Below are 23,109 nucleotides of genomic sequence, written 5' to 3' on the forward strand. Positions count from 1 at the left end.
GCTGGCCTGGCTGCTACCTCCCTCATTCATCTGCCGTGTTGAACTGGGACTTACAGCTGCACTTAGCATTGTAAGGCCCTGCCTGAGCATTGGCTGGAGAGCCTAGAGAGCAATGGGGAAACAGCCTGCACTTCATCCCAGGGCTAACTAGCACGCTGAGGAAGGGATGGCCCAGGGGCTAGGATTCTAGCCAGAAACGTGGCTTCAATTCCTTGCTCCGCCCCAGCCATCCTGTGTCTCCGTGCCTCAGTTTCCATCTAGCCAATGGGGATAATAGCATGTCGCTACCTCACAGCAGGGTTGGGAGGATCAAAGCAGTACACCATTGTCAGGCGCACAGATGCTCTGGCCATGAGGGCCGGATAAGTACCTGGGATCAAAGGGCTGCTGTCTACCCTCCCATGTGAAGTAGGTGGTATGGGGAAACTGAGGCACAACAATGCAGGGGCTCGCCCGAGGTTTCAGTGTGAGTAGTAGCAAAGCAAGGAATGGAGCCTCGATCTCCTGAGTCCCAGCCCTACCTTATAGCCCCCAGGCCATCCCGCGGCAGGAAGGGACGCTCTGACAACACCCGAGGAACCATCATTTCCTGTTGCCTGGTGAAGTTCACACACGAAGCATGACACTTCTGGATTTAGCGTGGAGTGCAAATCGAGGCCTGGCACCCCACCCGTTCCTGCCAGCTGGGTGGGGGATGCTCACATGCACAGAAAACACCCCCTGCCATTTTAACTTCAGGCCCAGGTATATTTTAACGCAGGCATTGCAAAGCAAGGGGGGAGAGAGAGAGACAGAGCCTTTGGAGTTCCCAGCTGAGAGGCAGAGCTGCTGAGGGAAGCCCAGCCTGGGGGACTAGCCTAACAGGAGCTTAGAATCTCCTTCAGGACTTTTGGGAAAATACGAGGCATCAAAATCAGAGGCTTTGCTGTGGGAGACAGAAGCACCCTGGTGCTGCAGAAATGGCTGAAACCGATTCCTACGGTACAGCGGGACCTGGCCAATTCCCACTGGTCGCCGGGGTGAGCTTAGTGAATTAACGGCCATAGAAACCCAAGTCAAGGCGACTGATTCCCGAGAGGCACTTTGTTCCCTTCCATGGACTGTTCGCTGTTATCTGCGTTCCTGTAGCTGCCAGCTGAGATCAGGGCCCCTGGGGCAGGTGCAGGACGTAAACACTCGCAGTGAGAGGGAGTTGCTGCCCCAAGAGTTACAGACAAACGGTGGAAGAAGGGAGATGTTGGGATCCCCACTTTGCAGACGGGGAACTGGGCCGCCAGGCCTTAGCACCTGCAGTCAGGGCCAGGTTCGCTATGTTCCCGTGGGACGTGCATGGCTGGATTTCCAAAGGTGCGTGGCCTCCAACCTGCACCCAGCAGGCCAAGCTCTCGTACACATCTGACCCCAGTGGTGGGTGAAAGGGGCCCTGTGAGATCTGGACTGAAGGGGATAAGAGGCAGATGGCAGCTCTGTCTGGAGGAGTGGGGACTCCATATTGCTAGGGGGGAAAGGCAAATGGGCCCCATGGTCTGTCTCGTGAGCTCCTCTATATTTGTTGCTGTTGTTGAGGGCTCTTTATGGGTGTTGCTAGTGGAGGTTTCTGGGTGCTGCTGCTCTCCACCCCCAAGTTAACCCTTCGGCCCTCTGGGATGCACCATTTTGCAGTGGTGGGACAGTTGCCCTGGCTCTGTGATCTGCCCGTGTGGAGAGAGGACAGTTTGCACTGGGCAGAGACAGATCAGAAACAAGCTCTTCCTCTCTGTGGGATGGGAGCAGCTGTGAGGCGCCCCAGGGCTGGTTCCCAAACATCCCTGTGCCACTGATCACAAGTGGCGCGATGCTGAATGTGGCTTGTCCGCCCCACGCCGAATGCTCAGCTGTGGTCAGTGTTAAGACACGGTAGGATCTGGGGCGGGCAGCAGGCCATTGAGACACCACCCTTGGGAGGAGATTCATGCATTGCAAGGCCAGAAGGGACGACTGTGATCATCTGACACAGGCCAGAGCACTGTCCCAAACCAGGATGATGAGCCAGGCTCCCTTCAGCCCAGTTCAGGGGCCTTCCAGTATTTCCCTTTGGGAGAGAACAAGGGGATCAATAGCTCTGCTGTCCAGACTGGCATGCTCCCTCTGGGGGGCCAAATCCCGACATCCGTATTGAAGGCCACATCCTGAGTTGGGCGTTTTGCCCATCAGCACTTGGGCTTATACAGACTTGCAGCCAGTCACTGTTCAGGAGCCCAGCTCTGTTCCAGCAGGGCCTGTGGTACTTCACAGGGCTATTCCTATGCACAGCGCTCAGTGCGTCTGCTCGGTCTCCCAGGCAGTGTTGTTAACCCCTGGCAGGAGCAGGTCTCAGCTAAGGACGTGGCTATGAGTTCCCTGCTCTAGGCTGCAGCCTGTGCCCTGAGGGCTGTGTTACAGATGGGGAGCTGGTGAGAAACCCAGGAGCCAGTCCTCATTCGCCATCAGTGTCCAATGGTCTGTTGCCCCAGGTTCTCTCTGCACTGGCTGGTTCTAGCTGTACCTGGACCCCCTGCTCCCCCAGCAGCCCACAGGACACTGAGCTTTCCAGCTGTGTATTGTGCAGGGGTGCAGGATACAGGCAGGGCAGGAGAATCTCATCCGCTCTGGCCAGGTTCTGGTGGGTAAATGCTTGGACAGCAGATTAGGGTGTAATTACAAGGATTCAGAAGCAATTACCATGCAAGCTGCCCTCCGAATCATGCGCTTTGTAATCCCCTTGCACCCGGCATGGCATCAGGTCCCTGCCACAGGCTTGCCTATGGCATGGCAGATGAGGGATAGCTCTGCCCTGGGGCTGCAGGTGGTGACTGATGGCAGATGTCCCTGAGGTTTGGGTGGGTTCTTACAGACTCACTCGTCCTTCCTGCCAGCCCCACCACCCTGCTGCCTGGCTGCTGCGGGTGAGTCCTCCTGGCCGGGGGCTGCTCTGACGGGCAGCAGACCTGCTTCCGCCCAGACAGCGAACTCCTGCTCAGGGGGCCTGGGAGCTCGATGCCATGCTGGGTGCAAGGGGATTACAAAGTGCCCGGGGCCTGCTGTGGCGGGGGGAGGGCGGTACTGGCCCAGGGAGTCGAAAGCAGTCAGGCACCTGGCAGGGCTGCTGCTGGGGCATAACTTGGCTCAGGGGATAGGGACTGGGTCAGAGGTTCTGATCCAGCCCAGCCCGGTCCCTCTGACGCCAGGGGGCTGGCTGCAATGAGCTGGCCTGAGCTGTGGTGGTAGACAGGAGGTGAGGGGCGTATCCAAGGAGCAGCGACACGGGCTCCCCCATTCACCCGCTGGCTGGCAGCACACTGTCCCTGTGTGCAGGGGGCAGCGCCAGTGCAGGTGCTAGGAGCTCGCCCCCTTCTGGATACCCAGAGACCTGCAGGACTCTGAATCCGGCACCATTCCCCAATTTAGGGGACCCCTCAGGACCAGGGCTGATCGCAGCCTCTCCTCTCTGCAGTGGGACCCGGGGCTGGGCTCAGCCTCCCGGAGAAGGTGGAGTCGTGGGAGCCCCAGGGTGGGCATGGGGAGCGGGTGGGCACGGCTGGTGCTGGCTCTGTGCTGCCAGGGGGTGAGAGCACGCCGCTAGGGATTAGGGGCTGCTGAACCTGTTAGCTGCTCAGCGCTCTAATTAGGACAGGTTTCATTACCAAGATGCACTGGCCACTCAACTTCAATTTGCAGAGCTGCTGAGCAGCCCGGGGCACGTCCCCGAGCTCACAGCTAAATTCAGCTCGGCTATTTATGGCTCAGGACAGCAGGAGCCTGGTTCCTGCAGGGACAGGGGTGAGGGACTGCACTGGGGTGGGGGCAAATGGCAGGGGCTAGTGGTGCCAGCGGCGAGGGGGTCCCACCGATGGGCACCTGGTTCCTTAGCAGCTGGGTGTTAGTGTCCCTTTGAAGAGGCCTAAGCAGGTGCGCTCGGGCCGAAGTCAGCTCGGGGGTGGGGAGGGGCAGGCTGGGTGGGGTCTTTTCATAGCCACCTTCCCCTTTCTGTTTGACTCAGCCATGAGCTAATGCTGGCCCTGCCCCCCAACTCAGCTGGCCCCTGGGGCACTGCCTCTGACAGGACCCTCCTAGCCACTCCATGGCCCCCTGGGCACTACCTCCAATGGGGTCTCCCAGCCGCTCCCTGGCCCCCCAGGAGCTATGTCCAGTGCGTTATTGCACATGCTTGAAATTGCCTCAGCACGCTGCGTTTGTCCCCCGTGCCCTCAGCTTGCCCACGGTGCAATCCCTGTGCGGTAGGAAGGCTCTGGGCTGGCACTGGCAGCTGCTAGAGGGTCTGCTCCAGTATGGGACCCCACTGCGCCTCCCACACACACCACCTGGGAGGGGCTGGTGGGAGCAGGGTAGAGCCTTTTAGGATCCTCCCAAATTCTCTCTCACCTCTGCCCCCTTGTGCCCACTTTCCTTTGTGCCATTCCCCGGCGCCCCGCCTCCCCCCTTCAGCCCGGCCTGGCTCACTTCCGAGCTGCCTAACCCTTGTCTCCAAGGTGCTGTTGATCTGCAAACCTGTTTTTCCAGCCCCGGAGTAAAGGTTAGGCAGCCAGGCAGCACAGGCGGGCGTCCCATTGGCCGTGGGGCTGTGTGGGGACTGCTAGGCTGCTCCGAAGGGATGAGGGGGACAACGTCTCCAACGAGCGCCCCGGGGACTCTGCTCCCCCCTCCCCTGGCTACCAAGCGGCTGCTTTCCTGTATTCCAGCCCTGCCTGGCACCCTCCCCTGGCGAGGGCTAGTCAGGGAGTTCACTCCCCCAGGGCTGGAATCCGGGAGAGGCCTCTGGCTCCTGGCCCAGGGACACAAAACCTTCCTTTCTTGGGCTGCAGTCGGAAGGAGCCAGCGCCACTCAGAGCACCAGCTGGGTGCCAGTCCAGCTGCAGGCAAACGGGGCCCGTGTCACCCACTGCCACAGCTGTGTAGCTCCCTTGCCATACTGCTGGGTCCCCCAGGAAACACAACAGCCTTGCACTAGGGCCCAGATGTCTAACTCCCTTAGAGCATCAGGGCCTAGGGCAGAATTGCACCCTGTACTAAAAGCCACTAATGGCCTGTGTCACATCCTGGGCTGTCATAGCCATTCCCGCAGCTGGATCCATGTCATTCTCCTTTTCGGGGTGGGGAAACTGAGGCACAGACCTGCCCGAGGTCATCCAGCCTGCGTGCGTCTGTGAGAGCTGGGAATCAACCCTTCCCCACATGCCACTCCTATCTCCCAGGCTTGTGTCCTACCCTGGGACCATGCTGTCTCCCTGGCTGGCTGAGGGGCTCTGTGCTGTGGATGCCTGTGCGGGGGGGTTAGCAGGGATTTTGGGGTTGAAGGGGCTGCCAGTGTGGAAGCTGTCGCCAGTGCTCTGCTCTCTTTGCAGATGCCCGTGGGGAGATCAAAGCAGGCTGCCTGTAAATCGACTGCTTTCCGCCAGGCGTTGACGGCTCTCTAATTGATTTCTGGAGCAGCGTGGCGGCGTTTCCGCGCAGCTGTTTGTTTTTTACAAGGCTGGCATGTTGCTTTCCACTTGGCACGCACGCTCCCGCTTGTGCTTTTGCTGCAGATTCCCCAGCACTTAGCAGCCCGGCCTCAGGTCTTCAAGTGTTGCACTTAATGAGTGTAATGGTGTCTAGAAACTGGCTCAGTATGCAGCAGTGTGTGTGAAGAGAGAGTTAGCCTCCAGGCACCGGCCAAATGGGATGGATGCGGCTGTAGGTCCTTCGGGCTTCCATGAGAAAATTGATAGCCTGGATTCCCCGTGGCCTGGAAGTTCCTGAAATTAAAGCTCAGACACTGGATGGAGAGCAGGATGGTCTAGTGGTTAAAGCATTTGCAAGGGGCTTGGGAGATCTGGGGTTAGCTTCCAGCTCTGCCACAGATTGCTTGCACTACCTTTGTCAAGTCACTTAATCTCTCTGGCTTGCCGTGCCACCCTGGTCAGGAGCCTGGAAGGCTTTGTCTATCTACACTGCATTGTAAATCCGGGGCTGTGAGACTCCGCGTTTCCATGCTGCACTGTAAACCTGGGCTTACCATTGCTGGACCTGGGTCTCCCAGCCATGTTAATGTGTCCACACTGCATCGCGTGGATCTTCTGCTTCAGGTCTGCAGCTAAATCTGTGTGCACACTGCATGGTGACAGGGCTTGGTCCCAAGTCTCAGCAGGATTCTGGATCTGACCCCCCTCGTTCCCCCAGCAGGGTCCTGAGTGCTCACTGACCCGAGTCAGGCTGATGTGCGTGTAGACGGAAGCGGGGCTTGGGCTCAAACCTGAGTCAGAGCCTGGCTTAGTGTGCTGTGTGGACATACCCAAAGGGAACCTGCCTCCGCACATTGCAAACACCATTAGAAGGCTGCACTTGTAGTAAAACGCCTTTAGTAACAGAGACAATTATTTCCTTAAACTATTCCCTTTATTGGCAAAGAGCAGCTTGGCTTCCTCCATAAACCAGAGACCCTGCAGCCCCTCTGGAGTGCCAGGAATGACTCAGACGCTTAATTTGCCCTGGAGCAGTGCAAACAACAGCCCTGAGATAAAAGTCAAAAAGCTGGGATGTGCACAGGGGCTCAGCTTCTTAGAGGCTTAATTCAGGACCCTGAATTCCCTGCCTGTCCATTGCAAGTCGTCGTTTAACCAGCTTAATAGTAGGGAAACTTCCATAGTAGACTGCACTTGTGGTAGCAAATGGATCCACCGTGCCAGACTCCCCTACATGGACTTTGGTGGAGTTATGCTAGGGAATAACCTGACCCATTGACTCAGTGTCTTCTCTCCCATTGCATGCAGGGCAGGCTGTTACCCTCCAGCAGCTAGAAGCCCCAGCCAGAGGCAGGAGGGGCAGGGCCTGGGGCCTGGTGATGGGCCACGCAGCTCCTTGGCCGTAGATCAATAGTCCAGTGTGGGCCTGGTCAAAAACACCCGGCTCTCTGATGGCCTCTGCGACCATCAGTTGGTGACTGTGGTACCATCTCTTGGTGGCTGGGTGTTTTGATCTGCGGGCCCCACCCAGTGGGGTAGGATGCAGCATCCCATGCCTGGAGCATTGGGGACCTGGGTCTTTCTAGCAGGGCAAGGAAGAAACAATTCCATGGGAGCTGCAAGCGCGGTTTGGCAGGGACCTGAGCTGGGTGAGCTGGGAGTTAGGAGGAGTTTGGATTTCGGTCTGAACAATTCTGTGCCCTGCACTGCCACAGACTCAGCGGGGAAGTGCCCCCTACAGGGTCACCAGCAAGGCTGCCTGCAGTGCAGAGGTCTCTCCTCCAACTCCTGGTTCTGCCAGGGCCGACAAAGCCAGGGAAGCCGGGCCCCGGCCCCCTTCTGGACCTCCAGGCCCCGGTAATTTGTACCGGCTTCCCCCCCCCACCCCGCCCTTGTCGGCCCTGGGTTCTTCCCAGCCCCAGTTAGCTTGTGAGATGTGCCAAGATCAGCCCAAGGTGATGTGGCCGCAGGGAAGCGGGCCCATGGCACACTAATCAGCTGTGTGCCATCCCCCCCGAGTTTGTTTGTGTCCCCTTGGGTACCAAAGAGCTAATGCCAGTCCTCTGTCCTTGTCTTGTGTTGCAGAATATCGTTGCCAAGTATGGCGCTCAGTTCCGGGGGAACTCGCAGCACGACGCCCTGGAGTTCCTGCTCTGGTTGCTGGACAGAATGCATGAGGATCTGGGCTCCTCGTCACCCAGCCAGAAGGCTAGGACAGCGGGCAAGGTCAGTGTCCTCTACCCTCCCTCGCCAGACATCTCTGCACTCTCTCCCCAGGGCACTGCTGTTGTAAGGAGCTGGCGTGGGGTGTATGTGTCGCCACTGCTCTCTAGCGGGTGGGATCAGAGCTGCTCAGCTGTGTGTCCTAGGCCCTGCACTGCTAACAGAGATTCTCCCGCAGTAAGGAGCTGCGCTCTTGGGGTGGGGAAATTGGAGTGAAGTTCTGTGTGGCTGCTGTGTTAGTGCAGCACTGGGACAATGGAAAAGACCTGTAGGATGAGGATAAATATATCAAAGACTGTGAGATGCTCAGGTACTGTGGTGAGGGGGGCCAGGTAAGAACCATGGATAGATAGATGGGACCATGGATTTGGTACCCTCTTATCATGTTCCCCCACTGCCCGCACAGGGTCCTCCTCAGCCAGTCAGAGGCTGGGGTGTTTCCCTAAAACTGGGGAATAGTCTCCGTTTACTCAGTGACTCTTAGCGGGGGCGGGGAGAGTTGGGGGTGAGAACATGGCTGATTGGCCACTGTGCTGTTGGTATTTTCCTCCCGCCAGTGGAATGCCCTGTGCCCTGGGCCCAGCCTTTTCCTGGTACGGATCGGCATGGTTGTGCCATTGCAACGTCAGGGCAGTGTGTGTGACCACACCATCCGTGGGGAGTGGCTGCTGCCTGCAGAGGATAAAAGCCCTACTACTGGTGCCAACTAGCACAGCTCCTCTTGTAGCCCAGGAGACAGAGGGCACTGTCTCAAACCAGGGCTCCTGGGGTTCTCTTCCCAGGGCATTGGGTGTGTGGGTGAGCTGGCAATCGTGGTGTTTTTGCCTGGGGCTTTGCTGCGACATGTCGTGGAGCTTCTTTAGCTGGGGAAGAAGGGGCTTTCGGAGATTCTAAGGCCACAGGGGACCATCCTGGTCTGACTTCTGGCATGGCAGTGTCCGAGCAGCCCCCAGCCAGCATTCGGGTCGGGGAGGAGCTGGGTCAACATAGCACATGCAGCTACTGCGAAGGAGCTCGTGTGCCTGGCGGCGGGCGGTGCAGCATTGCAGACACACTGAACTCACTGTGTGGGGCAGGGACAGGCCCAGCAGGGAGCAGTTCCCTTGTCACAACACACTGGCCTAGCCTGTCCATGGTTATAGCCCTGCCCCTCTGTTAAGTCGCACCCCCTGGAGCCTGCCCCGGTTTCACAGGAGCTCCTGCTTTCCCTGCAGCCAGTTCTGTGAAGCTGGGTGCCAGCAGAGCCTTAATGCGTCCCTCCTTACAGCACCTCTGGGGTAGGGCGGGGTCATCCCCATTTTACAGATGGGGAAACTGAGGCACAGAGTGGGACTATGACATGCCAAGTCATTGGCAGAGACAGGATTAGAACTTGGGGCTTCCTATCTCCCAAATCCCTGCTTGAGCAGGATCCGGGCTAAGCTGGAACCTGGGTGCCTCCTTCCTGACCCTTCTAACCTGGCCAGTGGCGACCCCTGCATGAGCATCATTTGCAGCAGGAGTCCTTGTGTATGGCACATCCACGGGGTAAGCCCTTTGGCCCTGGTCTTGCTCCTCCAATGTGGCTTTGGGGCAGTGCAGAGGAGGCGTCGGACTTGTTGATGCAAGGCACTGAGATCCCCCTTTCCAAGGCTGTGTCCTCACCCTGCATGGGATCCCGTGTGATGGGAGCTGCCTGGGTCCGCAGCAAAGGGAAACCACCCTAATAACAAGACTCTCTTGCATATACCTCCTGGCTTCCCGTGTCATCTTAGAGCTCTTTGCCAGCCATGTACCTAGCACTGAAATGCAGCCACCACTGGCGTGGAACTCAGCAGCTCTGTAACTGTGCACAGCGACACTGCACCACAGTTTAAAACAGGAAGTGAAGGAAGATGTCATGCACAGGGCGGTTGGGTGGGCAGACTGTAATTAGCCAAGCTGGGGTTTGGGCTAGAGTAGAGAGACCGGATTAACGAATCTTGCCCCTTTTGGGTAGGGAAATATCTGTGACTAGACCTAGGATTTTACAGGTAGGCTCGTTATTTGGTCAGTGGTTTGTGGGAGCATATCTCAGCCCAGGGCTTGCCTGGAAGTTGCCCAGTCCCGTGTATAACTCTCACACCAGTCCTAGATCCTGCCACACAGCTCTGGTACCTCCGCTTTGCACAGGCGTGACTGACTGCACGCAGCCCCAATGCATTGGGCCCACTGAGTTTTGCTACTCATTATCTGCCTTGTTTGATTGGTTTCTTAAACCACATGGGATGGTTTCCTCTTCTTGACTGGTTGATTCCCAGACCTGCTAAGAGCTCTGAGTGGCTGTGAGAACAGATCCTGTGAATTCGGATCTGCCACACCTTCTCGCTCTGCAAACATCCCTGCAAACCCTTCTCCTGCTTCCCTCTTCTTTCCTGGCCCAGGTATGGAACCAACCTCCCGCTCCCACCCTGGAGTCCCTCTGCTTCATCCGACCCACAGACTCTGTCAGTCGCCCACCCTCTCCAAGGTGACCCCTCGCTCAGCACATCCTACCAAAGAACTGGCTGGCCTGGTTTGGGCTGCAGCCTGGTCTCGCCATGGGATTTGGCCAGCAGCAGCCAGCAAGCGAAGCCCACACGGGAGCTGTGATTTACACCAGTAAAATTTCCTCTGGCTTGAAATGGGTGTGAGCTCAACTGGTGCAAAGCGGATGGCTGTCGCTAGAGCAGGCCAGGACAGCCTGGGGGGTTGTGGAGTCTCCCTCTGTCTTTCTGGCTGATGTTCCTCGGCTTCCACCAGCCTTCATGGACGCTGTGTGGACCACACAAGGGGGCCTGACCCTCTGGCTGCCAAGACTGGGCACACCTGGGGGAAGATCCCCCCCACCTCAGCATTTAGCCCCCAAACCTGCACTGAGGTTGGCCCCAAAGCATCCCTGCCATGGGCGGATCTTGCAGGACTGCCAGCCCGGCGTCTGCGTCGTGCCAAGGGCCTGGTTTCTCTGGGGGGCTCTGCCCCTGTGGTGGCAAGGCCTTGGGAGCTGGTTCCAGCTGGGCGTTGCTCTGCCTTGGTGCCCACTGGGGGGAACCCATGTCTCCACGCAGCTGCTAATCTTGCCATGCAGGATGTTCTCTATCATATCCCCCCCAGTGCTGACCTCTGGCGTGGTGCTAAGGGGGTGCTGTGCTGCAGTGAGGGGTGCTCTCCCCTTACCTCTGGGCCTCAGATCTGACCATATGGAGTCATCCCGTTCTGAGGACCAACCTGTATGGCTAGAGTAAAGGGAAGCGTCCCCTGTCCCAAAGAGAGAGAACTAGCTAATGGTTAGAGCAGGGAAGTGCGCATCAGGATTCCTGGGTACTGTACCTCTCTCTGCCAGCAACTTACTGCATGACCTTGGGCAAATCACATCTGCTCACTGTGCCCCGCCTGCAGCATAGGGTTAGTGCCCCTGGGGGCCTTGCAAAGCGCTTTGAGGTACTGGCTGCAAGGGCCTGTACTTGGACGAAGGATCGTCGCTGTTGTTCAAACAGCTTTGTGCAGCATGGGGGCTGCACAGCAGCTATCCCCAGAACCGGACAGCTCATCCTGCTGCGTCCTGTGGAGGGAGGCTCGGGACGCACTGACCGTCCTGTGGGCTGGGCAGAGAGTGGGCACAGCAGAATGGGGGGTCTCCGAGGGAATGGGCTGCCTCCATCCATCCCGGAGACCCCCACCTCCAGAGGCACAAGTGAGTCCATCAGCTTGAGCACAGAGGCAGCGCGCCTGCCCACAGACAGCTCGGGGCCATGAGAAAAGTAGGAGAAGCAGGGGCCGGGGAAGCCAGAGCGCTGGTGGGAGCAGGGCCCGATGCAGGCAGCTGTCGCTGCTGGAGCACTCAGCAGGTTTAACGAGGTTCCTCTGCCTTCATCTGGCTACGGCGCCCTTGTGCGGGCCGCAGGCCCCTCGGGGGGCCCCCGACCCCGTTTCCATCCTTGGCTGGGCCCTGAATGTGGTTGTTAGGCTGGGACCCAGAGAGAGACAATAGGGGAAGTCAGAGCTTTGAAAGCTGCTGCTCCTCCATTGTGTTCTCTGGCTTCGGGAGGCCGGGCAAGCGGCTGGGGCTGAATGGTGTCTGAGCCGGGGCTGAAAGGAGATGGCAAATAATGTGCTGCTTGTGATTCGCGGCACGCAGTTGCTTGGCTGGCCCTCTGCCAGCGGCACATCCGCCTTCACGGGCGCCCTGGCCTTAGGAGGGGTCTGGCTTTGGGCTGTTCCTCCTCCACCCGTTCAGTCACCTCAGGGAGGCGATGTCCTTTCCGATGGTGCTCAAACGCGGGGCGCAGGGTTGGGCATCTAAAGGGGAAGACTGTGAAGAGGGGAAGTCTGGCCCAGTGGGTAGGGCCCTAGCCTGGCACTTGGGAGACCTGGGTTCGAGTCCCTGCTCTGCCCCAGACTCATGGGTAAATCCCTTAACTTCCCTGTGCCTCAGTTTCCTATTTATGGACTAGGGATAATAGCATTGCCCCGCCTTGTGGGATAAACACCTCAGTCCTGGCCTGCCAGTCCAGTCCCGGTGCCCACGTATCCCTGCCAGTGAATGCACCTCTTTCCTCACCCGCTGCTACTCCAGCTCCTACCCGCTCTGGGAGCATGGCTCTTCTACAGACCACTGGGGATAAGGCTGAGCCCTGCCACACTCATTTCACCTCTGGCCACACACCCTGCTCTGAAGTGGGCTCTCTAGCGAAGCGAGGCTGAGGCTAAGCACCCGGCACAGGGCAGCCTGTCACTGCTCGTGACTGGCAGGATCCCAGCCAAGCTCACTGCAGACATCTCCGCTGCCCCCGCGGGGGACCGGCAACTAACGCGAGTTCCTGGGCGGCTTCATACAGGTTAATTCTGTGGGACATTAAAGCCTGTGCTGCTCGGCCGCCATCTCTGCGTTTGCCAGCACTCCCCTCTCCGCGACACTCCAGCCCCCCGTTAGAAGCAGAGGCAAAACATCGCTGTGCGTATGTTTGCTTGGGGGAATTGGCTTTGTAGCTGTTGTAGTCAATGGCCCAGTGCTCAGCAGCAGGCAGGGGCTGCCTCCTGGTGCTGTGCCACCCCTTGGCTACATGCTGGTCTCGCTCCTCCCCTCCCTAGCTCCACCGAGGTCCTAGAACGGAACATGAGAACAGCCATGCTGAGACCAGTGACCCACGGGGCCAGGCGTCCGGTCTCTGACACTGCCCAGTACTGGAGCTTCAGGGGGAGTGTACAGAACAAGGCGATTTTGGAGAGGTCCACCCCTGTGTTCCCCTCCCAGCTTCTGGTAGCCAGAGGTTTAGGATTGGCCTGAGCACCGGATTACATCTGTGGCCATCTGGCTAATGGCCATGGATAGACCTATTCACCATGAACTTATCCAGTTTTTTGTTGAACCCAGTTATAGTTTTGGCCTTCACGACATCCCCTGGCAATGAGTTCCACAGGTTGACTGTGCGTTGTGTGAAGAATTGTTTCCTCTTGTTTGTGTTAAACCTGCTGCCTATTTATTTCATTGGGTGACCCCTGGTTATTGTGTTGTGTGAAGGGGTAAATAAAACTTCCTTATTCACTTTCTCCACACCAGTCATGATTTTTATAGACCTCAAACATATCCCCCCTTAGTCATCTCTTTTCCAAGCTGAACAGCAATAATCTTTTCACTCTCTCCTTGTATGGAAGCCATTCCATGCCCTTGATCATGCCGGTCTCTGAACCATGTCCAGTTCCACTGTATCCTCTTTGAGATGGAGCGACCAGAATTGGACAAAGTGTTCCAGGGGTGGGTGCACCATGGATTCATGTAGTGGCATTATATTTTCTGTCTTATTTTCTATGCCTTTCTTCATAGTTCCTAGCTTTTTTGACTGCTGATACGCACTGAGCTGAAGTTTTCAGAGAATGATCCACAATGATTCCAAGATCTCCTTCTTGAGTGGCAACAGTCAATTTAGACCCCATCATTATATAGGTCTAGTTGGAATCATTTTTTTTCCAATGTGCAGTACTTTGCACCTATCAGTGTTAAATTTCACCTCCCATTTTGTTGCTCAGTCACCCAGTTTTGTGAGATCCCTTTGTAACTCTTCGCAGCCAGCAAATGTGCCACTCTGTTGTTTGCTCCCTTTTTCCAGCTCCTTAACGAACAGCACAGGAACCAGCACAGATCCTTGGGTGTTCCCGCTGTTTACCTCTCTCCATTGTGAAAACTGTCCATTTATTCCTACCCTTTGTTTCCTATCTTTTAGATCCAGGAGAGGACCTTCCCTCTTATTCCATGACTAAGTTTACTTAAGACCCTTTGGCGAGGGACCTTTTCAAAGTCTTTCCATAAGTCCAAGTACACTATATTCACTGGGTCCCCCTTTCCCGCATGCTTCCCCATGCTGACTCCCTTGAAGAATTCTAACAGATTGGTGAGGCGTGACTTCCCTTTACAAAAGCTGTGTTGACTCTTCCCCAGCATATCGTGTTTATCTCAGTGTCGGATAATTCTGTTCTTCGCTACAGTTTCTGCCAATTTGCCTGTCCGTTACAAGCTGTTTCCTCGCTGTGCGAGCCAGCACTTGCATCCTGCGCTCTGAAGAGGAAAAGGTGCTCAGTCAGGCAGGGCCGATCCAGCTATTAACGTATCCCCTCGTCCCCTGCCTCCTAGCTCTCACGCGCTCCTCAGAGAGAGGATTACAGTTCAGATCTATTCAGAATCTTGGCCACCCATGACGGCTGCCATCTCCTCCCACCTGCAGCCCTCATGGCAGGGGAGCACAGCATAACTCAGCGCCTCCCATTTCCATAGGGCCTGTCAGCTCAAAGCGCTTTGCAAGCTCCGGCCAGGCTCTGATCTCACACCCGCTTTCCAGCTGTGTTGCTCTGCCAGCTTCGATGGGTAATTGCCAATTCTTCTTTGAGTGCTAGTCCCTAGGTGTACTCCACATGGGGGATATGCATGCACATCGTGCACCTGCCAGGATGTTTTGCAAGCAATGCCTGTTGGCCTGCACATGGTTAGTTTAGTTGGATAGCGTTTTCCCCTTTTAATTCCCCACCTGGGGATTTTCCCCCTGAGAAGTCTGGGATTATGCCTAGAGTCCTGGGGTTTATAAGAACGGCCATACTGGGTCAGACCAAAGGTACATCTAGCCCAGTATCCTGTCTTCCAACAGCGGCCAATGCCAGATGCCTAGAGGGAATGAACAGAACAGGTAATCATCGAGAGTCCATCCCCTGTCACCCATTCCCAGTGTCCGGCAGCCAGAGGCTGTTCAAAAACAGTGTTTCCTGCCCTCGTTCCTTTTTGGTGAGGGATGAACATCAATGCTGCCTCCACGGCCTGGGTGAGGCTCATGTTTCTGCCAAGTGCAGCACCTGCTGCTTTTTTCCCTCAGGACTCGTGCGGGTGGGGAGCTGAGGCTCAGAAAACATCAGTCAGATCAGGGCTGGGTACCCCCCACCCTGTACGTCAGTCTCACAAAGCAGGCAGTGCCCCTCTGAGCATGAGCTTGGGAACAGAGGCTAGGACTGTTAAGCCGAAGGAGAAGGCTTGAGAGCAAGGGGCATGGCTGCAGACAACAAGGACAAGCCATCTTTGTCTAAGTCTGCCCTGAAGAGAGAGGATCCCTCCCCAGCCCTGTCAAAGTCAGGAGAGCCGGCACGCACGGGTGCTAAGGACTTAGGAGAAGGAGGCACCCAAGGGTTCAGATTCGACAAGTCTGACATCAGCTCTGATGGTGAAGGCTCAGGATAAACAGCTCCTGGTGCCTCCATCCCTTCTAGAGCAGCTGCTCCCACCCCAGGAGGGTGGAGAAGCGTAACTTTGTTCCATCCAAGGCCTGGCCTACACTAAGGGCGGGGGTCGAACTAGGGTACGCAAGTTCAGCTAAGCGAATGGCGTAGCTGAACTCGAAGTACCCTAGTTCGAACTACTTACCCGTCCAGACGCTGCAGGATCGAAGTCCGCGGCTCCAAGGTCGACTCCGCCACCGCCGTTCGCGGTGGTGGAGTTCCGGAGTCGACCGGAGCGCGCGGGGAGTTCGAACTATTGTGTCTAGATTAGATGCAATAGTTCGAACTCCGAGAAGTTGAACTCACCGCGTCGACCCGCGCGGTAAGTGTAGACATACCCCAAGAGAGGAGAGTTTCTGTTCTCTCACCCACTGCCGAAGTTGGTGGCGCAGGCGGCTACAGAGCAGTCCAGCCCCCAGCCCCCTAAGGCTGCTCCCTCTGATAGGGGGCAGAAGTCACTCGGTCTTCTCTTCCACCTCCCTCCAGTTCCGGATCTCAAATGACCAGGCCCTCTTGGCCAAATCTGATAGTTACACAAAGTGTTATGGAATTTAAGGCCAAGCTCCCTGAAGAGGACGGGGCCAACTTCCAGCCCTTAGTGGATGAGGGCAGATTGGTGGCCAAAACTTCCCTTTGAGTATTTTTGGTCCCTCCAGCATCCCTGGAGAGAGGGGCAGGAGTGGGAGGTTCCCGTGCTGCATGTCCCTCACCCCCGTCTGGCTTGGGTTTAATTCTGTTCCACTGGGGCGCTATTCTAGCAGGGGTGTGAATCACTGGAACCGTCAGTCCTCTGCATTCCCCTGCAGCCGCGGTTCCCTGGAGCACGGCTTGGGCTCTGCTTGTGCCTGGCTCCCCCAGCTCAGCGCTGTGCTTTAGACAGCATTAGCAAGTTTCATTAGCCCCTTTGCATGCAGCTGCCCCTGCCTCGGGCCGGGCCTCCTTCCTGCAAACAGAACCTCAGTGTGAGGGTACGGAGAGGGCTGGGTTCTCTCTCCTATTCTCTGGATCCCAGTCCTGTTCTCCCTCTATGTGGCCATTAGGTTCTTAGCCCCTGCACTTTGGGGACGGACCCTGGGCAACGCCTGGCTGAACTCACCAGCTGCAATGGGTCCCCAGTCTCTAAGCACAAAGATCCTGGAGCTGGCACCTGGGGGAGGCCTGCAGGGGCCGAGGGAAAGGGGGGGGGCATGGCTGCAGGACGGGAGGAGAGCCATGCCCCCCCCTATTCCCTCGGCCCCTGCAGGCCTCCCCCAGGTAATCATGCCTTGCTCATCCCTAAACACCTCCCCATGCTGGGCCCCATAGGGCCCACCCCTCCTGGGCAGGCTGCCCACCTCCTCCTTCCCCACTCCACGCCTACCCCCTCCGCTCTACTCCAGTCAGGACCCACAGGCTGGGGATGAGGGTGGAGGTGGAGCTTCCAGTCTGTGAGCGGCAGGAGACTGACAGCCTTGGGGACCGGCTCGCACTCGATTTCACGCCAATTGCAGGGAGGTCACACTGCTCCTGCTGGGAATGGCAGCGCCTGGGGCATTGCAGGGCCTCTGTCTTGTACTGAGCTCCCACTGGCACCCAGAGGTGGCACTGAGCCCGTCAGAGAGATCGTGGCGATCCCTTGGGAACTAGGGATATCGGGGGGGGGGGGTGGCTTCCTCAAGGGAGAGGGGCAGGAGATGAAGCCAGTCTGGACCAGGCCGTACGTGGATCTGGTGGTGTCTTGGCTAGGTTCCTAGTGCCCACCCCGCACTCCCCTCCCACCTTGTAGGCAGAGCAGGATTGAATGCCCCCCAGGGGCTGAGCTCCCCACTGGCCCCAGAGGACAGGGTGCAGGGTGTGGGGGGTTTGAGGGATGAGCAGAGCCCCCTGTCTCCAGAGCCATCAGTCTGGCACCTTCTGTCAGCCCCAGCTTCACCAAGATTTTAAAGAAATCCAGTGGGCAGGGCATGGTGATTGCAGGGTCCCACGGCAGGGGCAGGGGCAGGGACCATGCTCCCTTGTGCCCTGAGGGTGAGGGGGCAGCGGGCTCGATTCCCCCGGGGATGGGTCCCCTGGCTTTGTGGTTAGGCTGGGGTTGTGCTGGGCCAGGGCAGCGGGAAAGCAGACCCGGCCTTGCTGGGCTCTGCCAGCAGAAGCAGCCAGTTCAGGAGTTGGGTGGTGAGCCCAGCCAGGCAGGAGAGGAGCGGGGCCGGGCTGCCCACCTCAGCTTGCTCTAATCCTTGCCTGCGTTTTGGCAGTGGGCTCTCTGGTTTGATTCCATTTTACCAGCAGATTATCCCCTTTCCTGGGATCCTGAGTCCCTCCCTCTGTGCACGTACACACAATGTCTCATCAGCCCCGCGCAGGCAAGGGGCCCCCAGAGCCTCACCAGTGCCAGACAAATTCCTGTTAGACCCTCCAGTCCAATCCCTGGGGCAGCGCATGGCCATTCAGTACTGCACGTTTACTGGAGCATTGCCCGATCTAATTTTAAACGTGCCAGCACATCCCTCGGGATGCTCTGCACAGAGCTGGGGATCAGGACGGGTCCCAGCTCTGCAGCCTAACCTGTCCCTTTCTCCCCCACCTAGTTCCAGCCCCCACAGGGCACGTTCTTTAATGCCTCTCCCGCTTTGGCCGTGCACACCCCGGGCTCCAGGGGAACCGAAGGCGCTCAGCACCTCTCAGGACTGGGCCATAGATAAGTTGGAAACTTTTTGCTGAAACTGCTTTTGGTGGAAAACAGCGAAGTGCTCAAACAGGGCATTTTGTGGGAAAGGGGCAGTTTCTGTGACGTTTTTGGCTTACAAAATGTCGGAAAGCAAAGGGTTGAAATGGTTGTGATGTTTTGGAAATGAAAAGTTCTGGTTTTCTGGATGGGGTGGGAAGGCACATTCATGGGGTGTGTGTGTGTGTGTCTATGGTGGGGGTGGCGGGGGGGGAGGGTGATTCTCCTCTTTACACCACTCCAGGGGGTGCAATGGAGAGCACAAGCAGGGCCATATCTTTAACTGCAGTGAGGGGGGAGGCAGGATAACCGGCAGTCTCCGTAGTCTCTCCCCATCTGCACAATGTGGTAATAGCACTGCCTTGCCTTAGGGGGGCATTGTGAGGATTAATGCATTACGGAGTGTGAGGTGCTCTGATACCAGTACCAGGCCAGTGGGGGCGGAGAAGTACCTACAACAGATAACTAGATAGAGACACACCTGGCAAAACAGTAGGTCAGGACTGAAGTGCAGAACTGTGTGGGCGTTGTGCCAGGGGGCGCTGCAGATCAGCAGTGGCACAGCAGTGCAGGCTGGTGGAGCACCCACCTGTACCATGCATAGCTCCAGTCCTTCCCATCTGCTCCAAGTCCCTCGGCGAAGGAACGGGAAGCCCCCTTGATCACACTGACTGGTTGGTTCGTTCCCCTGGGATCTGCAGTGTAAGTGGAATACGATGGCAGGTCAAACGCCAAAGGGATCAGGTAAAGTGAGCTGGCGAGGCGGTTCTGCCTCCCGCTGCTGTCTCCAGTCTCTCATCTCAACATCTGTCGCATGAAACTTTAAGGCATCAAAGGGGACAGCTGTCCTGAGAGCTGGTGCAGCAGGTACAGCTGCAGCTACCAGGGGAAGAGAGCAGTAGATGAAAATTCTGCAGTGTGTATCAGGGCTGGGAAAGTGACAGCGCCCTCGCCCTGGGAGGAGAGAGCGCCCTCTCCAGTCGTGCCCAGCACACTGCAGGAGACCTCCAACAATAATCCCCTCTGCCCATGGCCAAGCTCTCCCCACTGGCCCAGGTAGGTCTGCTTCCCACCTGCCAACCCATCAGCAAGGTGTGCTGTGAGCAGAGAGATGGAACTGCTGGGGGGTCATTATAGCATCCTCCGTGCTGGCAGCAGCATCCAGCATGCTCAGCACATTGCAAATCCCTGCTCCACTGCAGACAGCTCCCACGCCAGAGGATGGGCCCAGCTTCATGGCCATCCAGGAAGCGGGGCAGACGGACTGAGACCAACCTATTTGTGTCCTGCCGAGCCAGAGCAGATTGCCAGTGCTGGCTTCTTAAGGGTTTTGTGTCTGAGGGCCTGCTCCTGCCTCGGCTGTTAAGTAGCTGCAGGGTTCTGCCCCAGAGGTGCCTGCACTTCAGTGACAGGTGTATTTAATTTTCCTCAGTCCTTTGGGATTGTTCAAGAAGGAAGATGATAATATGGGAACCAGAAAGTTGGCAGCTCCAGCCCCCACCTCAAGACAAACAGTGGTTGCAACCAGCAGCCAGTCTTGGGGATCCATTAACTTCGTCGCAGAAATGAGCTGAAACCAGAGTCTCTGCCCTGAAATTTCAGGGCTGGGAGAAGCGGCTCACATTGGAATCCCAGGACCTAAAACCCACTTCCCCTACAGCTTTGGTCCCAGTTTGGATGCAGAAGGATCAGGGACTTATATGAAGTATTTTCAAGGCCATTAGTAACTAAGGAGGATGTCAGACAACATCTACTAGGGATAAACCTTTTGAAAGCAGCAGGCCCAGCACCCAAGAGTTCTAAAAGAGTTGGCTGAGGAGATCGTTTGACTCGGTGATGTTAATTTCTATAAATCTTTGAATACCAGGGAAATTGCAGAAGACTGGAAGAGTGCTAATGTTTAGCCAATATTCAAAAAGGGCAAGTAGGAGGACCCAGGAAACTATAGGCTGGTTAGCCTGACATCAGTAATTGGCAAAATAATGGAAATACTGATAAGGGGATTCAGCTGATAAAGACTGAATGGCTAGCAATGCAATGAATTCCAGTCAACATGGTCTTATGGAAAATAGATCTTGACAGACAAACTTGATTTCATTCTTTGAGGAGATTGCAAGTTTGGTTGATAAATGTAACTGGGTAGATGTAAAATACTTAGAGGTTAGTGAGGCATTTCACTTAGTACAGCACAGTATTCTAGGGTGACCAGATGTCCAGATTTTATAGGGAAGTCCCGATTTTGGGGTCTCTTTCTTATATAGGCTCCTATTACCCCCCACCCCATCCTGATTTTTCACATTTGCTGTCTGGTCACCCTGCAGTATTCTGATTAAAATAACACTATACAATACAGCACATGTTAAATGGATTAAGAGCTGGCTAACTGATAGATCACAAAAAGTATAGTTGTCACTGGGGACTCCTCATAAAATGGGGATGTTTCTAGTGGGGTTCTGCAGGGATCAGCAGAAGACCCAACATTACTCAAGATTTTCATCAATGACCTGGAAGTAAGTATAAAATAGCTGCCGATACAATCTGCGGCTGAGTAAACGAGGAGGACAGGGCCATCATACAGAGCGATCTGGGTCGCTTGGTAAGCAGGGCCTGCTCAAACAAAAGGCATTTTAATACAGTCAAATGCAAAGCACTACATCTAGGAGCAAGGATGGAGGCAAAAGCCTGCAGAATGCGGGACTGGATCCTGGAACGCAGGGACTCTGAAAAAGATTGAGGGGTCACAGTGGACAAACAGCTCAATGTGAGCTCCCAGTGCGATGCTGTGGCACAAAGCGTTAATGTGATCTTTGGAGGTGTAAATGGGCACGGCGAGTAAGAGGAGGGGGGTGATTTTACTGCTGTGTCCGGCGTTGGTGAGACCGATGCTGGATCCTGCGGCCAGCTCTGGTGTCCACGTCCTAAAACGGATGTTGAAAAATCGAAGAGGGTGCAGAAAAGAGCTACAAAAATGATGTGAGGGCGAGAGAAAATGCCATGCAGGAAAGACTCAAGGAATTTGATCTATTTGTCTTCTCAGGTGTGTGGGGTGGGACCAGAGGACCTTTTGAGGGCCCTTCCCACCCTACATTTCTGTGATGATCAATCGAGAGGTGACTTGATTAGCGTCATGGGGAGGGAACACCGGGTACGGAGGGGCTCTTTAACTGAGCAGAGAAAGGCAGAACAAGAACCAAAGGCTGGAGACTGAAGCCGGACACGTTCCGATGCAAAAATCTCGTGCAATTGTTTACAAGCCGAAGGATTAACCATTGGAACCAAGTGCCAAGGGAAGTGGTGGATGCTCAGTCTCTTGATGCCTTCCAGGAAGAGATGCGTTAGTCAGACCCAACTCACTGGGCTCAGTACAGGGGTAACTGGTTGAAATCTAATGGGCTGGAGATCAGAATTCAGACTCCTTCTGGCCTTATTTTCGATGACTCTGTGTCAGGGAGTGTGGGGGAGTCAGGGCCCTGCATCCCTCTTCCTGAAATTCACCGTGACTCTCAGCCAGCCAGTAAAACAGAAGGTTTATTAGATGACAGGAACACAGTCCCAAGGGGAGCGTGTAGGTACAACCATAACCCCTCAATCAAGTCCTTCTGGGGGGTTCAGGGAGCTTAGACCCCAGCTTGGGGTTCCCTGCGTTGCACCACCCAGCCCAAGACTCACACCCAAAACTCCTCCAGCAGCTCTCTTCCCCCTCCCCCCAGCTCCTCCTCTCCTTTGTTTACTCTCCCAGGCAGAAGGTGTCACTTCTCCCAACCCCCTTCCTGGCTCAGGTTACAGCTCAGGTAGCTTCCTTCAAGGGAAGTTCCCCATCCCCAATGTAACTCTCCTTCAACATTCCCAGGTCAAATCTGCCCTGCTTCCTGCTCCGTCACACTCTGTGGGGATGTGGCTGGAACCTTGTGACAACAGCAGCTCCCAAGAGATTTCCAATGCTCGGCATTTTGCTGATCTCAATGAGATTTCTGCCGTTGTGGGTCAAAATCTGGTGGGAACAACTCACAGGATCTCGGCATTGTCTAATCCAGAGACTGGCTGTCCTTGCACATCCCAGCCTGACCCTCTGCTGGATCAAAACCCTCACACTGCTTCCTGGGCCCAGCAGGGCAGTTAGCTTAGGGATATGTTTCCTGGGACAGAGAGGCAAATTCTAGCCAGGGAGATCAGTCAGATTCCAGCCCAGGGGTGCCTCATGAAATCAGGACACTCTCCAGCTTGGTTTATATCCCCGAGTCCTTCTGCACTGATCCCTCTTTCCAGGCGTCATTCTCCGGAGGGAGCCCATTCTTCCTATTGGACTTTCCCCCACAACCCCCCATGCTTGAGGCGCACACACATTCTGTCCCTGTTCACTGCTTTCAACCTAAAAATGCTCTCTCATTTAGGACATCGTTAGCTCTTTAATGTCCCAGTGCCCGTTAGCGCCCAGGGGGTTGCACTGGGGATGAGTTTGGCCCTGGTTGTATCTCAGTACACCCCTTGCTCATCACCCAGGGGTCTCTTCAGCCACAGGACTCTTCCTGGCCACCAGGGGATGGTACCCATCTCAGGTACAGGTGCCGACCGGGGATGGCGTTCCCAGCGGGCAGCTGTGCTGCTTGTGCACTGGTTGGCTGTGGGGTAGGGGACACCACTGGCTGGTTAGTTGCTCAGGATTTTGTAGCCTTTTTCCTATTTAGCCACGTGGAAAGTGAGGCTGTATCAGTGTCCGTGGCTGTTGCTAGCCAATTGATAGCACCAGGACCTGCATCGGAATGAGAAGCCACCAGGAACTCAAAGCAGACTTTAGCCAGGCATCTGTGGCATGAGCTGTCCTGGATGTCACTTGTGCACGGTGTCCTAGATGCTCTGACTGGTGCTGCTGGCGGCAAGACATCTGGGCCGTTATTGCCACGTCTGAGTGCTGAGCCCAGGGGAAAGAAACACACCCTTCATGTTAAAACA

The 23,109-nt window shown here is 56.2% G+C and overlaps 1 protein-coding gene across 2 annotated transcripts in view; it reads left to right on the forward strand.

The window, feature by feature from the left end:
* The first annotated feature begins 355 nt into the window (after nucleotides 1-355).
* Nucleotides 356-23,109, forward strand: part of LOC123347064 (ubiquitin carboxyl-terminal hydrolase 43-like) — a 157,671-nt gene continuing 134,917 nt past the window's right edge. Inside the window, exons 1-2 of one of the 2 annotated variants that reach the window (XM_044984509.1) lie at nucleotides 356-466; nucleotides 7,566-7,706. In XM_044984509.1, coding sequence (XP_044840444.1) covers nucleotides 440-466; nucleotides 7,566-7,706 — 168 coding nt within the window. In that variant the 5' untranslated portion in view covers nucleotides 356-439. The other variant, XM_044984510.1, reaches the window with a different exon arrangement.

The sequence above is a fragment of the Mauremys mutica genome, chromosome 12 (genome assembly GCF_020497125.1).
Source record: "Mauremys mutica isolate MM-2020 ecotype Southern chromosome 12, ASM2049712v1, whole genome shotgun sequence".
Classification (NCBI taxonomy): domain Eukaryota; kingdom Metazoa; phylum Chordata; order Testudines; family Geoemydidae; genus Mauremys; species Mauremys mutica.